The sequence below is a fragment of the Equus asinus genome, chromosome 8 (genome assembly GCF_041296235.1).
Source record: "Equus asinus isolate D_3611 breed Donkey chromosome 8, EquAss-T2T_v2, whole genome shotgun sequence".
Lineage (NCBI taxonomy): Eukaryota > Metazoa > Chordata > Mammalia > Perissodactyla > Equidae > Equus > Equus asinus.
Genome location: NC_091797.1, coordinates 135920 through 154562, shown reverse-complemented (window position 1 = coordinate 154562; position 18643 = coordinate 135920). Strand labels below are relative to the sequence as shown.

The window sequence follows — 18643 nt, the reverse complement described above, 5'->3', positions numbered from 1 at the left end:
AGACCATGTATCACTTTCATAATTAAGCAATTAAAATAAAAATCAATTAATAAATACAGTTTTGTTCTCCATTATAAATGCTCAGTCAACTCATGCTTAAAAACAAGAGAGGGAAATACTTTTTAAAGGAAAACAAATTTCGATAAGTTCAGTGCCTGTCTCTATACAGGGACGACAAGACGATTGTGACATCTTGCTCCAAGACACTCTCTGCTTACAAATTCCCTTTGGTTTCTCATTCTACGACTCACAGTTTAATAAGCCACTGTTGGCTTTTCCCCAAGGTTCACACACAACTCTTCCTAAATAATCTCAAAGTCATTTTACTCGACACGTGTCCTCTTCCCCGCAGCTGTCACCAAAGGGCAGTGTGATGATTAATAAGCTTCTGATCCAGAATCTCATTTCTGGCAAACGATATATGTGCCACGCATGGTAATGCTTTTGAAACTTGCTATTTTATAAGGAGATTTTGACACCATTAATAAAAGAACTCAGTATGCTTCTAAATGTTTACTTCTTTTTCTCTGAGAACAACTCTTAAGGCTTAGGGATTATGTCACTCCTTGCAGCAAGAAGCGTTGTTTTCTGTAAAACTGTAAGGCTGTATTTTCAGGGTCCCCTCTTTCGTTTCAGAGATTTCACATGTTACCGTGTAGCTACAGTCGGCTACACTCTATCCTCCTGACAAGGCAGACCTGTGATTCAGCCTGCACGTTTAGTGTTAAAGTGGGCTCCTAAATTGGCCAAGTCTTAGAGTCTTGAGGAAAAACAACCTTCCGTGATAGGAAATGCAGACACGTGAGGTTCAGATGTTCTCCTGGTTTAGTTTAACTCGGAGAAGAGGAGACGTTAACTTTAGACATTGACAACTAGACATTTTAGACAAAGTGCTTAAATGTCCAGAATATCTATAGAGCTTCTTGCTGTGGTTTGCTCCGAAATGGCTCTCTCTAACATGTCTCATTTGGTATTTTAGGAGTTTGTGATGATTGTCGTCTTTGGTTTGGAGTTCATCGTTCGAATCTGGTCTGCAGGTTGCTGCTGTCGGTATAGAGGATGGCAAGGAAGACTGAGATTTGCTCGAAAGCCCTTCTGTGTTATAGGTGAATATCGAAGTCCTTGATGCTAGATTTATGACACCACATCCTTTTTTCTTCCCTTCTGTATTGCAACATTTAACTAATATTAAAAGCTACCATTCATGGAGTATTTACCATGGGCCAGGCTCTCTCGTATTTTAAAAGTGTTGACTCATTTAATCCTCACCACAACGCTATGAGGTAGGTATTTTTATTATTTCCATTTTACATTTGAAGAAACTGAAGCAAAGAGAGGTGAAGTTGTGAAAGTCATACAGGTGGTAAGTGGTGGAGCTGGGGTTTGAGTCAGGTGGTCTGGCTCTAGAAGACCCACTGGTATCAATTAAGTTATACTGAAGTATATGGTTCTCCAGGGTTGCCCTGAGTTAGGGAAGCCTTAATCTCACTAAGTATAAAAACCCCTTTGTGCTCTACAGTTTGACTGATACTGTCCTTCATGCCCTTGGTCAGCTGGAGTAGACAGCGGCGTGTTAGACCTGGTGATGCACCTCAATTAGCACGCCTCAAGAATGGTTACAAATCTGGCTAACTTCATGCATTGGTAACTTCAGACCTGATGAAGTGTTTTATGCTCTGGAATACGAGTTCCCCCATGCTGCAGTCCCTGAATAAGAGTAACATCTTTGCATCTCCCTAGCAGCTTTGGTTTTAGAAGGATCCCATTTGCCTGGATACCACCTTGAAATTGCACTTCTTAATAAAGATGTGATACAGTATTCTGCAGTTAAGATATGGCATCTCTCAGTCATATATTTAAAAGTATATCATAAATTGAAAACCCTAGTAAATTATATCTCAATTTAAAAAAAATGTTAATTTTAAAAAAGAGTAAGTTACCTACATAATGGCCCTTTATCCTCAAATATTTTGATGTGGATTTCTCAAGAATAAGGGTATCTTTTGACATAACCTTCAGTAAATTAAATATTGATTCAATGCTTTATCTAATCTACTGGTTGTATTCCATTTTTGTCAATTGACCCAATAATGTCCTTTATAGCGTTTTTTCCTCCCCAGAACCAGGTCCTGTCTAGTATCACATGCTGCATTTGGTCATCATGTCTCTTAGTGTCCTTCAATCTAGAACAGTTCCTTAGCCTTTCATGATATTGGCATTTTTGGAGAATATAACCTCCCCCTCCCCCTTTTAAAAAATAGAATGTTCTTCCTTTGGAAAAGAATCCATATATAAAAGCTGTTATTGTATTATTATTATTGTTATTACAGCTAAAGTTGATTTTCTTGCTATTTTTCCTTATCACTTCTTTGGAAGCCATTCAAGTCCAAATACTGAAAGTTCTTGGTGAGGCTTACTTATTTCCACTATTTCCAGTCTGAGAAACTGTGTTTTTTATTTACGACGCAGTTTAGACTATCTTCTTCACCTACAACAGATTTTCCCTTTTGTTTCCAGAGTCAGGAATTATGAGTCATCCTCTTAGTTTTTCCCTTTACCCCTGTTCCCTGTGGCAGGAGCAGAGTGGACGTAAGGAGGAATTAGAGAAAAAGTGTCTCCCCAACCATGGGCACTTGAAGAATACTTTATTCATCCTTGTGTAGAGAGGGCACAGTCATGGAGATAGGGGAACATGGGTCCCCCACACACTCTACCACGAGGCAGTTTCATAGTATGTACGTTTCAAGAGTCCCCATTCATTCAACCAGATTTAAGGGGATTTGGCTGTGTGTGAAGCTCTGGAGCTACAGCAGTGACTCTAGTGAAATTCCAAGTCAGATCAGTGTTAAAATACCTTGTTGGGCTCTCACTAATGCAACCTGTTTGTCCAGCTGCTCCTCTTCTGCACAAATAGGCTTTACTTATTCTTGGGAACCAAGATGCTGGGGCGTGGGGGGAAGTGGTGATGGATCCCAGCCTCGCAGGTCCATCCAGCCCTGGAGCACATCAGTGAAGACATTTGATTTCTCTCCCTGGAGACTTTTTTCTCCTTTTGAATTCATTGCTCAAGCAACATTCTGAAGAACCATAACTTGATGTGAAACTATAGCACAACAAGTACTTTTTGTCCTCAAAAGGGCCCAAACAAAACAATTCACAAGGCGGATGGTTAGCCAAAATTCACTCAGCTGCTACAGGATAAGGTCAGTGCATGGAAGACTGCAGGAATGTTTCATTCCAGGTTTTAAAACCAATTAAAAGTTGGTTTTATTCCAATTCCTGAGGCAATACCAATATATCTCTGGCCTTCAAACTAAAAAGAAAGTTTTTTCCCAGATGCTTGCTGCCTTTCGATAGCTGCTTCCAGCTACGGCTACGTCAGCATATCTTAGTCCTTTAATCTCTCTCTTCCTGTCTCAGATCCTTGCAGGTCTCGGAATAACATGTGCTTCTAAAAATGCTGTTCTGTTCTCTATAACCCTAGCCACCATTGGTCCCATCGATGGTGACCTCACAAATTCAGTACAACACCGTTCACGTGTAGTTGCCACTGAGTTCACTCTTGAGGCCTTTTCTTCATTTGGATATTTTATCTCCAGTAAATTAATTGCTTTGGAAGAAGATTTCATTGATAGATATATAATGAATGGCCTTGAAAACAAAGACAAGATTTGTACTTACATTTAGGGTAACTATTCTTTTTTCAGTCTTGTATTTAATGTACATGTAACAAAGTTTGATTCATGGTCCAGCTGAATTGATGTAATAGTGAAATGTGTTCAAATGTAGCTTGTCAGTAGAATTTAACCTACACAGAGGGACCAAGCAGCACCTGCCTGAAGGCAGCACGCTGCGCCAGATGGCTGTTGAAGCCCTTTCCAGGCCTGATTAACAGGTCCATAAAAATGATTGACGTCACTGGTAGAATGATAAAGTGCAAAAGAACATGGTCACTGTCATTCCCTTGTCCCACCTAATTTACGTGGTGAAGTGGAAAGAGGAGTGGCCTCTCTCGCATCTGTCCGTGATAACTGCTCCGACCTTGGGAATGTAGCTACGATCTCTCAAGACTACATGTATTTGCAAGATTTGTTTACTCTAAACATGCCAAACACACACCCACATGTTTTTAGAAGCCTTGAGCATTTGAGAAAAGGCAATGGGAACGGTTGTGGTAGAGCGGCTGTGGTAGAGTGGCTGTGCCTTCCGCCTGGGACATGCCTCCTGTAAGTGAGCTGAGGTTGTTCTCAACTGGAAGCAGACAGAGGCTGCCACAGTGGTTATCTCATAGCCTCATCTGGTGCTGAGCCCTACAGACCAACTGATCGCCTATGGACACGATTTGATAGGGGCCCCACAGGCTGATTTCCAAAGATGTTTGAGCTTCCCCCTTCTTCATTGTCCGCCTTTCAGCCCTACACTCCAGACAGAACCAGGAGCATTTCAAGAAGCGGTTGATTTAGGAAATCATAAAATCTTATATACTTGTGTTTGGAAAACGTATTTTAAACAATTGTAACCTAAAGGAAGAAAAAACCTATTTTTTTTAATTAGGTGCTTTCTTTCATTACTTTATTGTTTTATCTCTGCTTGGTTTTGGGAGTTTACTTTGAAAACTCGTAAAATCTTGTCTTGAATGACAAAATTCCTTCTATACCTGCGTGTTCAGTTTGCATCTCCCCAAAAACTCTGTGCAGTGACGTTTCTGCAGCCGTGGGCACAGTTGCCACAGCCCCACTCTGAGGCTCATCTGGGGTGAGTTGCCTTCGTTTACCTGGACTGGCTGCTTTTCTCAAACTCAAGTCACCCTTGCAGTGACCTCTGTACTGAGAAGGTGTGAAATAACCTCACAGCCTGATTTCATTGTTTCTAGCTTTCATAAATGACCCACCTGAAAATTGCAAATAGAACCAAAGGCTGGTACTTAGATCCCAACAATGAACCTGAGGTGTCAGGAAGCCAACAAAATACTCCTGACAGTTGCTTATTTGGGTTCCCTGGTGCCTCTTTCTAAAGACAGATTTAGCAGGGCCATATTTTCCAGTCTTGCTGTGTCTCAGGGAACCAAAGTACAGCAGCCTTGATTAGTCTTGGGTCTGCATTTGATGCTAAATATAAGGTGGTTTCTTATCGCTATTTGAGCAGTTTTCCTTCGGTGTAATATGTCCACAGAAGGACAAAAGAGGCAGCCACAGCGCAGATCTTCCCCATGATCTGAGTATATATGCCTTTGACGGGAGATAACAGCCACTTAGGAAAGGGCCAACATCTTTTTTAAATGAGTATAATAACCCACTTCTTACTTGGCTAAAATAAAATTGAAGTCGTTGTTAAAATCAACCACACAGGGGCCAGCCCGGTGGCGCAGCGGTAAAGTTCACACGTTCCGATTCTCAGTGGCCCTGGGTTCACCGGTTTGGATCCCAGTGCGGATATGGCACTGCTTGGCAAAAGCCATGCTGTGGTAGGCGTCCCACATATAAAGTAGAGGAAGATGGGCATGGATGTTAGCTCAGGGCCAGGCTTCCTCAAAAAAAAAAAAAAAAAATCAACCACACAGCCAAAGCAACTCTAAAATGTCTGTGAGTTCATGTTACTAAAACACAACTTAAGCTGTTAATGTGTTCAAAAGTTAAATCAGAGGCTCCCAGGACTGCTGCCGGCTCCTAAACTTAAGACCTAAGACACATTTCTGCTCCTCTGCCATCTCCATCTCTCGTTCTATGAGACGCTCTCGAATGGCAGCATTTTCTACACCTTTGAGTCTCTTCTCTCCTTCAGCAGGAATCACACTCTCATGTTGTTTCCTGTCAGTCACATGCTCTTCTGCCGCTTCTCTTTCCTTGTGTCTACATGCCTCCCGCACATGTAAACAATTACACCCTGTTGGATTGCTTGACCATAGAACATCAAAGCCATTTCAATGCTTTCAGTTAGTGACAGCTGATATTTATGGAGATTTGCTATATGTGAGGTCCTGCTCTCAGCACTCTAAAAGCATTGTCTTGTCTAATCCTACATAAGCAACATACTCACTTTATAGATAAGGAAGTAAGACAGGCTGAAGAAACATGTCCAAAGTTAGAAAGATGATAGGTGAAAGAACCAAGATTGACTGCTCGAGATTTCACTCTAGAAAAATATACCTACCTGATGAGGTCTTTTTATTTACAACACTTCTGACACCAAATGTGTGAGTTTTTTCTCACACCAACCAATTTTCCAACTCTCCAGACACCAATCAGGTGTTCAACAGTTCAGTTCAATTCTGACACTAACTGCCTGGAGTTAGTACAGACCCCACAGGAGAAGGGTTTGATCCCACAAGACTTCCCCCACCTCCAACTTCAGAGCCACAGTAAGGTGTCCAGGGTACACATGCTTCTCTCAAACTGACTGCAAATTCAGGGGTTCCCACAACCCCCAAACCTCAGGTTTGGTAATTTGCTAGAATGACTCACAGAATTCAGGAAAGCACTTTACTTACTATTGTGGGTTTATTATAAAAGATACAATTCAAGAACAGCCAAATGGAAGAGACGCACAGGACCAGGCATGGGGCAGGGGAATAGCTGACACGGAGCCTCCACGCCCTCTGCAGGTGCGCTACCCTCCCAGCATCTCGATGTGCTCGCCAGCTGGGTCTCTCAGAACCCTACGGTTTAGAGTCTTGTGGGGCTTTTGTTGTGTAGGAATGATTGATCAAATCATTGGCCACTGTGATTGAGCTCAATCTCTAAGCCCTCTTCCTTTCTCAGAGGTCCAGGTGTTGGGCTGAAAGTTCCAACTCTTAAATCACGCTTTTGTCTGTCTGGTGGCCAGCCCCCATCTTCAAGCTACCTAGGGGCCCTCAGCTCCCAGTCATCTTGTTAGCATACAAAACTCACTTATCAGTCCAAGATTCCAAGGGACTTAGGAGCTGTGTGCCAGGAACCCAGGACAATGACCAAATTTCCCATCATACCACACTACCCAACTGTGAGAAAATTGCCCTTATTGTTTATTAGTATTTTAAAATTAAATTTAATTGAAATTTGTCCATTGTTACCAACTTACAAAGAATGTGATACTTTTATGCTCATCATTAATAACCTGAGATCTTTGAATGAGAAGCCAGACTTTACAAAATGGCATTAATTTCAGTATTAGCCTTAATTATATCAACTAAATCAAGTTACTTATTGCTGCTCTCTAACCCAAAGGGTAAATTGGGCTCTAAAAGAGACTCGCTTGCCATGTATCAAATTGAATAGCTCTCGAGCAATGTTATCATGAGACTCCCCATACATTTCCCAATTGGAGACATCTCTAGAGTAAGTGATGTTACTCCCAGAAATGCCTTTGAATGTTTGTTAATATTAGGAGACTGTTTAGGTAATTGATGATATCGTGCACAAATTTGAACTTATCAAGTAGCTTGATTAGCTGATATGACTTGACCATATAGAGAATGCCCTCAGAGAGAAGTGAATAACTAAAGGTAATTTCCTATTCCCTCTATAAACTTCAGTAGATGCTATGATGTGTTGTACCAGTATTCTGTCCCATCAAGTGTTATGTAAGAAAATTCATTCACAGAGAGAGCATTTACTCTGAGTCAAACATCATCTTAGGTGCAAAGAACATAAAGATGAGTAAATCATGGTTCCTGCCTGAGAGAGGACGGTATCCTGTGCTCTTGGAGAAGGCACAACTAGAAGGAGGGAGACTAACTAAGGTGAGACAGCAAAGGTGGTGACGGGAAGTAGGCATGGAGAGAAGGGTGAGAGTATCATGACTGATTGTGTTAGACAGAGGTGTGAAGGTACCTGGGTTTGGGGCTTAGTCATCCAACAAACATTACACAGTGTCCACCACGTCCAAGCGTGATCCTAGAGGCTGGGGAGACATATGGGCAAGGTCTTCCTTATAGAGCTAATATTCCAGTGGACAGAGAAAAACAATATGCAAACATGTTTTTGAAAAGCAAGATGACGTCAACTAGAGACGCGTGCAATGAAGAAAATAAAACAGAGAGATTGGGGGCTTCTTTAGATTGAGTGGCCCGCGAGAGTCTTTCTAAGGAGTGGACATTCAGGAGCCACCCATGAGAAGATTTAGGCACAGATCTTTCCAGGCCAGAGAATAGTAATTGCAAAGACTCTTGAGACCCAGTGAGCTTGACTTGTACAAGAGACATAAGGTCATTGTGGCTGGAGTTCAATGAGCAGTGGAGAGGGTGGTAGGAGATGATGGACAGACAGGCAGAGGTCACACCCTGAGGGCTGTGTTGGCCATCTGAGGGCATATAGTTGCTTCATACAAGGCAGCTTCTAGAGATGGGCCACCAGGAGGAGGAGCAATAGATTGCTGGCAGGCCTAATGCTGAATATTTGGGTTAAAAAGTAGTGGCTGTATAAGGCCCTAGGTGCTTTCGTCATCTATACCTATTTGATTCATATCAGCAATATACAAATGATTATCCATTCAAAGGAACATAAACCAATTTCCTCTGACTTTTCCATATGTCTATGGGTCTATATATCTACCCCTAGAAACATGAAATTTCAAAACTAAAAGGAAAATGTGTTATTTTCTGTGAACAGCTGGAATCAGGAGAATGTAATGGAAACTCTTTTATAGCCCATTGGTAACTAGCACCGAAAAGCACTTCCTAAGCGCCTGCTTACCAAAGGACTCTGCAGCATCCTCCCAGTCACGATGGTTGCAGTGAAGATTTATAATTTCATGGAAGGTTATTTATTTACTTTGATAAATTGTCTCCTTTTTCCTTGAGATGTTATCTGAAGACTTATGAACAATAAAAAGCATTAAACTGTCACTATGGGGTAAATTTTCAAAATGGTGCTTGGGATTTGCCAGTATGAGTCCCATTAACTTCAGTGGAAGTCCTGCAGTTAAACCACCACGCATGGCTTTGAAAATGTCCTACAGAACATCTTTGCAGTGATCTTTTTATTTTTAATAAATACCACAAAGCAACTCAGTGCACAACTGATTGCAGTATTTAAGATTGTGGGTAAAGTGCTGTGCACTAGGAGGCTTTTAAAATTAGATTTTGAAGCTTCATTCCTATTAAGAAGCACAACAACAAAATAAGTATGTCTTTAATTCTTCAAATAGTACCTTTCTATAGAGGAATTTGGAGCTCACTTAGAATATAGGGCTCATAAAGCAGCACCGTGTCCCTCTGAGACATTGTGTATCTCACTCTATAGACAGAAAAATTGAGGCTCCTTAAGTCGGGGTGCTGTGTGCTCAGCCCCAAAGTCAGCGTGGAAGCTAGGAATAGAATGCGGGCCTCCTGATAGCTCACTGCTCTAGAGCACTCCCTCGAACGAGAGTCAAATTTAATTACAGTATAATCTGTTTGTTTAATCTACACGTGGAGGAATAATGCGGAAGCAGGAAAAGATAAATTTATTAACGGATTGATGAGAGACCGTGTTACATAGATTAGCAACTTTCTTCTTGGGATCCAAACTTCAGCATGTTCTAGACAGTGTCCAGCACCATGAAAGAAACGATCCTATTTCCACTGGCCACAACTGCAAAGGACTTAATGATTTTTCTCACTTTGAAGCATAAGTAAATGTTCCACTTGAAAATACTGCAGAACCATCTTTTTAACCAGAAATAAAACTTACCAATTTAAAAAAATAAGAAGAGAAAAGAGTGTGTCGTCCCCTCTGTACTCCTGTATTAGAGAAAGGACCACACAGAGCTATGTGCCCGACTCACAGCTTTCCTTGAAGCAGAAGATGGGGGAGCCCTCACTGCATGTTTGACTTTTGATTGCTCTTCCACTGATTTCCAGTGGCCATGTATATTCCAGTCCATCCATTTTATATTTCCTGCATACACGTTAGAAAAGAGACAATGCTTTAAGAGCCATATTTAGATAAGAAATCTTCCTTTGAAGCTGAAAATAACAGGAGGTTAAGAGTTGAGTTGCCTGGTGTTACATGAACAGGGATAACATTTCTTAGCTTAAAGTGCACACCGTATGTATGAACCGTCTCATATAATCCCCAGAACAATCTTATTGAAGTTGGAAGAAATTATGATCCCCATTTTATATATTTAAAAACTGAGACTTAGATTAAGGGCTTTATCAAGGGTCACATAACATAAATGCAAGAGTCAGAAAAAAAAGAGAGAGAGATTTGCTCACATCAAGTCCAGACTTCCTTCTCTGACACCACATTATCTTCCTGCTCAGCCCAGTTGCGGCAGGGAACAAATTAATAAACCAAGTGATGAGGGTTTATCCCCAGATCTCCCCCACCCCACAGGAGACAGGTGGAATCTGAAGGAAAATAGACATTAGTGTCATGAAAAATCAATTCCTTTTCCCAACAGTCATCTTCCTAAGATGTGGCCTTTTCTTCAACTTTTTATGTTGAATAACTTCAGACTTACTGAGAAGTTGCACAGATAGTATGGAGAGTTCCTATGTTTGCTCAGCTTCCCCCGGTGATAACATCTCACGTGCATATAGTGCAATTATCAAACCAGGAATTGCTACAGACACCTGCTATTAACTAAACTGCAGATCTTATTCTGATTTCGTCAGAATTTGCATGTGCTCACTTTTTTCCATTGATATGGCAATGAAATTTTAACATTATCCACTAATTTAACCATTACCACATTCAGAATACATAACTTTCCCATCACCCTCAAGAAACTTGGATGCTATCTTTTATGCTAAGTCACTCCCTCTCCCCAATCCTAACCTCTGGGAACCACTAATCTGTTCTTCATCACTGGAATTTTGTCATTTTTAGAATCTTGTGTAAATGGAATCATACAGAAGTAATCATTTGAAATTGGCTCTTTTCCACTCATTATAATGCTCTTGAGATCCATCCAAGTCATTCTGTGTACCTATCGCTCCTTCATTTTTATTGCTGAATAGTATTCCATGATGTGGGTAGACCACAGTTTGTTTATCCATTTACCTGTTAAAGGGCATTTGGGTTGTTTCTAGATTTGGGCCATTATAAATAAAGCTGCTTTGAAAATTCATGTAGAAGTTTTTGTATGAAAGTAAGTTTTTATTTCTCTAGGGTAAATTCCCAGCAGTGGGATTACTGGGTCATGTGGTAAGTGTTTGTTTATCAGAAACTGCCAAACAGTTTTCCAGTGTGTGGCCATTCCTTCTAAAATACAGAAATGCCTGGGGTTCTTCATGGCAGTGGATTATATCTGTGCTGACTTAAACAATATTTTTTATTTTCATAGAAAATGTATGTTTCTGATTCCTCTGTTTTTCTGTGAAACTTATTTTAATAAGCAGAAGTTTCTCAAATTCTTATTTAACCACTTGGGTCAAGAAACAAATGAAAATATAGCCAATTAAGGAGCAGTTCTTTATGCTCTCTTAAAGGAATGTAAATTTGATGCTTCCATAGATGAAGTGTTGAGAGACCACTTAATGGAAAAAGGGAATACTGAACAAATTGCTGAAGGACCACTACTTCAGTCTAACTTCTCTTTGTAGAAAGTCCTTACTCAAGCAAACTTTACTGAGACCAATAGTAATTATGCTTGCCTGCTAAAGGACGTATAATCACATGAGTTAGAGCCTCAAAGCACGACTCCAACAGAATGGAAAGTTTAAAATTACCACCAAGGCCCTTTGGTGCTCTATAGCAAGCTGAGCCCGGTGATCACGATTCTAATGTGATCTGAAAAGGGGTAATTTGTTTCTCCTACTCCTATACCTCTCCAAAATTCCCGTGTTTTTTTTTCTTTTAATTTATCACTGTGATGCAGCTTGCATTCTCTTTATGCTTTTTTTGGTGAGGAAGATTAGCCCTGAGCTAACATCTGTTGCCAATCTTCTTCTTTTTTCATTTTTCTCCCCAAAGTCCAAGTACATAGTTGTATATCCTAATTGCAAGTCCTTCTATTTCTTCTATGTGGGACACCACCGTAGTATTGCCTGATGAGTAGTGTGTAGGTCTGCGCCCAGGATCCAAACCAGGGAACCTCAGGCCGCTGAAGTGGAGTGTGCGAACTTAACCACTATGACAATGGACCAGCCACCACTCCATTCTTAAAACTATTCTCTGAGACAGCTTTGCCTCTAAAACTCCCCGTAATGTCTCCCGATGGATCTTCCATCACAACTAACAGAAAAGTCATTTTCTGAAAAGTTAGTAACAACCCATGTGGCCAAATTCCTGAATTCCAGCTGTATCCTCGCTCTGGTTATAAGAGATATTGGAGCAGCTAATTACTCACTTGGAAAAAGATCAAGTTGATCCATGTGTACCTTACCATATTCAAGATAAACTCAAATTAAATCAAAGATTTAAAGTAAGTAAAACCATAAATACTGGATGGCAGAAATGGGTAAATTCTCTTATAACCTTGGACCCAGGAAGGTCTTTCTAACTATAATTGAAAATATAGAAGCCATAGAAGAAAATATTGATAAATTTAGGCTACATAAAAATTAAAAAGTAATAAAATTAAGCTACATAAAGTCAAAGAATCCTGCACGATAAAACAAAACAAAAAGCAAAGTCAAAAGACAAATGTGGGAAAATACTTACAACTCCTATCTGAGACAGAGTTAACCATTTTAAAATACAAGGAGTTCTAGAAATCCAGAAGAAAAATCCAACAACCCAGTAGAAAATAAAAGATGAGAAATAAATATTGAAAGACTGTTCACAGAAGTAGAAAGGCACGTATGCCTCTAATATAATCTCACTCATGAAAAACAAATGAAATGATAGAATTTTCTCACCTCTCAGATTAGCAAAACTCCAGAATTTGACCACACGCTTTTTAGTGAGACTGTGAGGAAATAGGCATTAGACCCACGAACACAAAGTGGTGTCACCCTTATGGAAAAGGGACAAAATCTACTAAAATTACGTGGCATTAACACTTCAACCCAGAAATTCTGCTTCCTGATATTTCTGTCAATTTATAGTGTTTAGTATAGCTGAATAAATTAAGAATACAGTAAAGAAGATCCTTCTGTATAGCTGTAAAAGGATCCCAGGATATAAGTTAATATGTCAAGGATATGTTATGGATTCCAGGATACGAAGTAATATATAATACTTATATACAGTGTGCTACTTTTTGTATAAGAAAAGAGAAAAATAAGAGCATATGTTTGCATTGCTTTTATTTGTATGAAGAAACATTGGAAGGATTTTTTTAAAAAGACTAAAAATGTTCACCTGAAGATAATGAGTAAGGATAAAGTGAATGAGGAAAATGATGGGAGCAAGATTTTCCATCTGTCATCAATTTATGTAATTTTGATATTTAAGCCATATAAATGTATTAACTGTTGAAAGATTGAACAAACAGAATGGCTGCCAGCACAGCGTAAGTGTTGACTGTTATTATCATCGTGTAGAAATATTGGGTGAGTGGATTGGTTCATGGAATGTACAGCTGTGCAGAATCTCACACTCACTCAGGGCATTTTTGTCATTGCAAAGAAGGACAATGCCAAAGATAACTTACCGTAGGATTTTCATATGAATGTCCTCAGTTCCAGGCCTAAGTGACACAGAACAGCATTTTTAACTCTTTACAAAACCCTATCCTGAAAAGTGTCCTATGATTTGCCCTAATTTGCCCTCCACACATTTCTTTAACTTTAACTTGCATTTTACTTGCACAGGCATGCCTCAGAGATGTTGTGGGTTCCGTCCCAGAGCACCGCAATAAAGCGAATATTGCAATAAAGCGAGTTACACAAAGTTTTCCGTTTCCCAGTACATATAAAAGTTATGTTTACACTATACTGTAGCCTAAGTGTGCAATACCATTGTGACTAAGAAAACAATGTAGATACCTTAATTTAAAAAATACTTTATTGCTAAAAAATGCTAACCATCATCTGAGCCTTCAGCTAGTCATAATCTTTTTGCCGGTGGAGGGTCTTCTCTTGATGTTGATGGATGCTGACTGATCAGCATGCTGGTGGCTGAAGGCTGGGGTGGCTGTGGCAATTTTTTTACAATAAGATGATACTTACAATAAATTTGTTGCATCAATTGACTCTTCCTTTCATGACTAATTTCTCTGATGCATGCATTGCTGTTTGAGAGCATTTTACCCACAGCAGAGCTTCTTTCAAAATTGGATCCAATCCTCTCAGACCTTGCTGCTGCTTTTTCAAGTAAGTTTGTGTAATAGTCTAAATCCTTTGTTGTCGTTTCAACAGTCTTCACAGCATCTTCACCAGGGGCAGAGTCCATCTCAAGAAACTTTCTTGGTTCATCCATAAGAAGCAACTCCTCATCCATTAAAGTTTTATCATGAGATTGTAGCAATTCAGTCACATCTTCAGACTCCACTCTTAGTTCTCTTGCTCTTTCTAACACATCTGCAGACACTTCCTCCACTGAAGTCTTGAACCCCTCAAAGTCATGTAGGAGAGTTGGAATCAACTTCTTCCAAATTCCCATTAATGCCGATACTTTGACCTCTTGCCATGAATCATGAATGTTCTTAATGGCATCTAGAATGGTGAATCCTTTCCAGAAGGTTTTTTTCAATTTACTTTGTTCAGACACGTCAAAAGAATCACTATCTATGGCAGCTATGGCCTTCCGAAGTGTTGGGGTTTTTTTTGTTTATAGCATTATGTAAATTTCAGGTGTACATAATTATATTTTAATGTCTCTGTAGACTGTCATGTTCACCACTCAAGGACAAATTACCGTCTGTCACTGTACACGTGTGCCCTTTTACTCCTTTCGTCTTCTCTCTTGCCCCCTCCCTTCTGGTAACCACCAATCTAATTTTTATATCTATGTGTTTGTTTCTTTTTGTGGCTGTTTTTATTTTCCACTTATGAGTGAAATCATATGGCATTTGACTTTCTCCATCTGACTTATTTTGCTTAGCATAATGCCCTCAAGGTCCATCCGTGTTGTCTGAAATGGCAAGATTTCATCTTTTTATGGCTGAGTAATGTTCCATTGTATTTCTTAAAAATGCAACTTGAAGGTCGAAATTACTCCTTGATTCATGAGCTGCAGAATGGATGTTGTGTCAGCAGGCATGAAAACAACATTCATCTTGTTGTATGTCTCCATTAGAGCTCTTGGATAATCAGGGGCATTGTCGATGAGCAGAAATATTCTGAAAGGAAACGTTTTTCTGAGCAGTAGGTCTCAACAGTGGGCTTGAAATATTCAGTAAGTCATGTTGTAAACATACGTGCTGTCATCCAGGCTTTGCTGTTCCATTTAGAGCACAGGCAGAGTAGATTTAGCATAATTCTTAAGGGCCCTAGGATATCTGGAATGGTAAGTGAGCACTGGCTTCTACTTAAAGTCCCCAGCTGCACTGGCTCCTAACAAGAGAGTCAGCCTATCCTTGAAGCTTTGAAACCAAGCCTTGACTTCTCCTCTCTAGCTATGAAAGCCCTAGATGGCATCTTCTTCCAGTATGAGGCTGTTTTATCTACATTGAAAATCTGTTATCTAGTGTAGCCACCTTCATTAATTTTCTTATGTAGATCTTCTGGATAATTTGCTGCAGCTTCTCCATCAGCACTTGCTGCTTCACCCTGTACTTTTATGTTATGACGAGGGCTTCTTTTCTTAAGCCTCATGAACCAACCTCTGCTAACTTCAAACGTTTCTTCTGCAGCTTCCTCCCCTCTCTCATCCTTCACAGAATTGAAGAGAGTTAGGGCCTTGCTCTGGATTAGGCTTTGGCTTAAGGGAATGTTGTGGCTGGTTTGATCTTCTATCCAGACCACTGAAACCTTCTCCACATCAGCAATAAGGCTGTTTCACTTTCTTATCATTCATGTGTTCACTGGAGTAGCAATTTTAATTTCCTTCAAGAACTTTTCCTTTGCATCACAACTTGGCTAACTGACACAAGAGACCTAGCTTCCAGCCTCTCTCAGCTTTGATGTGGCTTCCTCATTAAGCTTAATCATTTCTAGCTTTTGATTTAGAGTGAGAGACGTGCGACTCTTCCTTTCACTTGAACAGTTAGAGGCCACTGTAGGGTTATTAACTGGCCTAATTTCACTGTTGTTGTGTCCCAGGGAATAGGAACACCTGAGGAGAGGGAGAGAGATGGGGGAAGAGCCAGTCAGTGGAGCTATCAGAACACACAACATAGATTAAGTTCGCTGTCTTATATGGGCCCGGTTCATGGTGCCCCGAAATATTAACAGCAGTGATATCAAAGATGACTGACCACAGATCACCATAACAAATATGATAGTAGTGAAAAGGTTTGAAATATTGTGGGAATTACCAGATTGTAACACAGAGATGTGAAGTGAGCAAATTCTGTTGGAAAAATGGGGCTGATAGACTTGCTTGATGCAGGGTTGCCGCAAACCTTCAACTTAGAAAAATACAAGTGTCTGGGAGGTGCAATAGCACAAGGTAACCTTGTTCCGCCTCAGAAGCCTGCTCAGGAAGGCCAAGGGAGAGAACACGCATAAAGTGCTCAGCTTACTGCCTGGGACTTAACAAATTCTACATGACTGTGAGTGGTAGTAAACCGAATCCCAAAGTGCTGGGTTCCGTGTAATCTCTTGTCAATCCTACAATGATAAATACAATCAGAAAAAAATCATCAACACAGTAAGACCTCTTTGTTTTTATTGATTGTTTTCTTCAAAATATCTCTGTCATCCTGAATTCCTAAAATTTGAGAGTCTATGCATCTTAAATAAGAACGAATTTTATGGGGCCAGCCTGGAGGCGCAGCAGTTAAGTTCGCACACTCTCTTTCTCAGCAGCCCAGGGTTCGCCAGTTCAGATCCTGGGTGTGGACATGGCACCGCTTGGCATGCCATGCTGTGGTAGGTGTCCCACATATAAAGTAGAGGAAGATGGACATGGATGTTAGCTCAGGGCCAGGCTTCCTCAGCAAAAAGAGGAGGACTGGCAGTAGTTAGGCTAATCTTCCTCAAAAAAAAAAATTTATTTTAAAAGAGGAGGGGAAGGAATGGACCCATCCAGGTACTTTTTGAGTCTAGAGCTCTTTTGAAGTGATAATTTTAGAAGGGTTGTGTTATGGTACCTACAGGATTTTGGGTTAATTAGAGGGTTTTTGTGGCTTTATTTTTGGCTGATTAGTAATGACTTACCCTACATTTCTCCAGGGAGGTTAAATGTCCTGAAGTGTGCTCCTTGTGCTCCTCCTCTCACAACACTTAGTGCCCGTGGTTGTGGTCACTCCATTCAGCATCTTTTAGGCCAACCATCCTTTTCGCCCTGTGCGTCTCTCTTGCCCACGCCATCCATGCCCCTTCCGCACCCTTTACTGTTATATATCCAAGTCCTAGCAGTTTCTGGCCACAATAAATGTGTGTTGAATGAATAAAAATCAGAAATCTGCATGCCAGTAGACAGGCACACACAACCTCACCCCAGTTACACACCCAACGACAGTGAGAAACAAGTTCAACATGAGCAAATGAAGGAAAAACGTGCCAATTTACCCAAGAAACCCAAGACAAAAGAAGCACCTTCACTTCCGCTTTCAGAGGTTTTTCAGAGCAATGACTTTCACCTGCTTCTTTTTGTCTCCGTGCTTCCATTCCCTATTTAATTTGGTCATGTGACTGTGATGGTATTTGTAATAAAGTGCTCATGGGGCCGGCCACCTGGCCCAGTGGTTAAGTTTGCGTGCTCTGCTTCAGTGGCCCAGGGTTTCGCCAGTTCGGATCCTGGGTGCGGACATGGCACCGCTCATCAGGCCATGCTGAGGTGGCGTCCCACATGCTACAACTTGAAGGACCACAACTAAAATATACAACTATGTACTGGGTACATTTGGGGCGAAAAAGCAAGGGGGAAAAAAGACGATTGGCAACAGTTGTTAGCTCAGGGGCCAATCTTTAAAAAAAATAAATAAGTGAAGTGCTCATTTTGCACACTTGCAGCGGTGCGCTCCTTGCAGAAGGCTCTCCTACTTTCTGTGCTGCCTTTTGCAAAATGTTTTAAATATTTGATTTGAGCTGCTACCACAGACTCCAACTCTGTGTTTGGAATTTGGAGATGAAAGTGCTGGAGCTAATTCTCAGGACATCTGCCATCGTGCGGCTGGAGAATCCATCTCTTATCAAGCTTCTGTGGTTTTCTGGAGTATTGCCTGGTCACAGTGTTAAAATGTGCACGTCTGAAACTATTTTTTGAGTTATGTTTTCTTGATACTTCTCCATATTTAGTTTGTAGGAAAATGTCCGGCTCCTGAACTCTCCTAAGCCACCTCTAGCCTCTTTATAGAGGCCTCAGGTGGCATCATCACATGTTTTCAATGAATCTTGTTTTTTGTTCTCCTTTAAACAGAGCCTGTCTTATTCAGAAAGATCATGACAGTAGGAAAGGAAGTGATAATGAAAAGAAAGTGAATCTAAAGTAGGATTTTTCTGATAGCATTAGGGTTTGTTATGAGACAATATACTCCGTGGTCCGAACTGCAGCTTCGAGAGCCAGTGACCACAAGTTCTAACCCTGTCTCTGGAAGCAACTTACTGTGTCATCTTGCTCAAGCCACTTGGGGACACTGCCTCTTTCCTTTTAGGAGAGATAAGAACAGCAATGTGCTTTGTAAGATTCACAAGCTGTAACACACGAAAACCAATAATGAAATTAGAAAATTCTGAAAACTGACCTTT

The 18643-nt window shown here is 40.5% G+C and overlaps 1 protein-coding gene across 12 annotated transcripts in view; it reads left to right on the top strand.

The window, feature by feature from the left end:
* Positions 1-18643, top strand: part of KCNQ5 (potassium voltage-gated channel subfamily Q member 5) — a 481904-nt gene that overhangs the window by 346222 nt on the left and 117039 nt on the right. For all 12 annotated transcript variants that reach the window (XM_044776992.2, XM_044776991.2, XM_044776989.2 and 9 more), the window contains one exon: positions 980-1106. In XM_044776992.2, coding sequence (XP_044632927.2) covers positions 980-1106 — 127 coding nt within the window. The remainder of the gene's footprint in view (positions 1-979; positions 1107-18643) is intronic.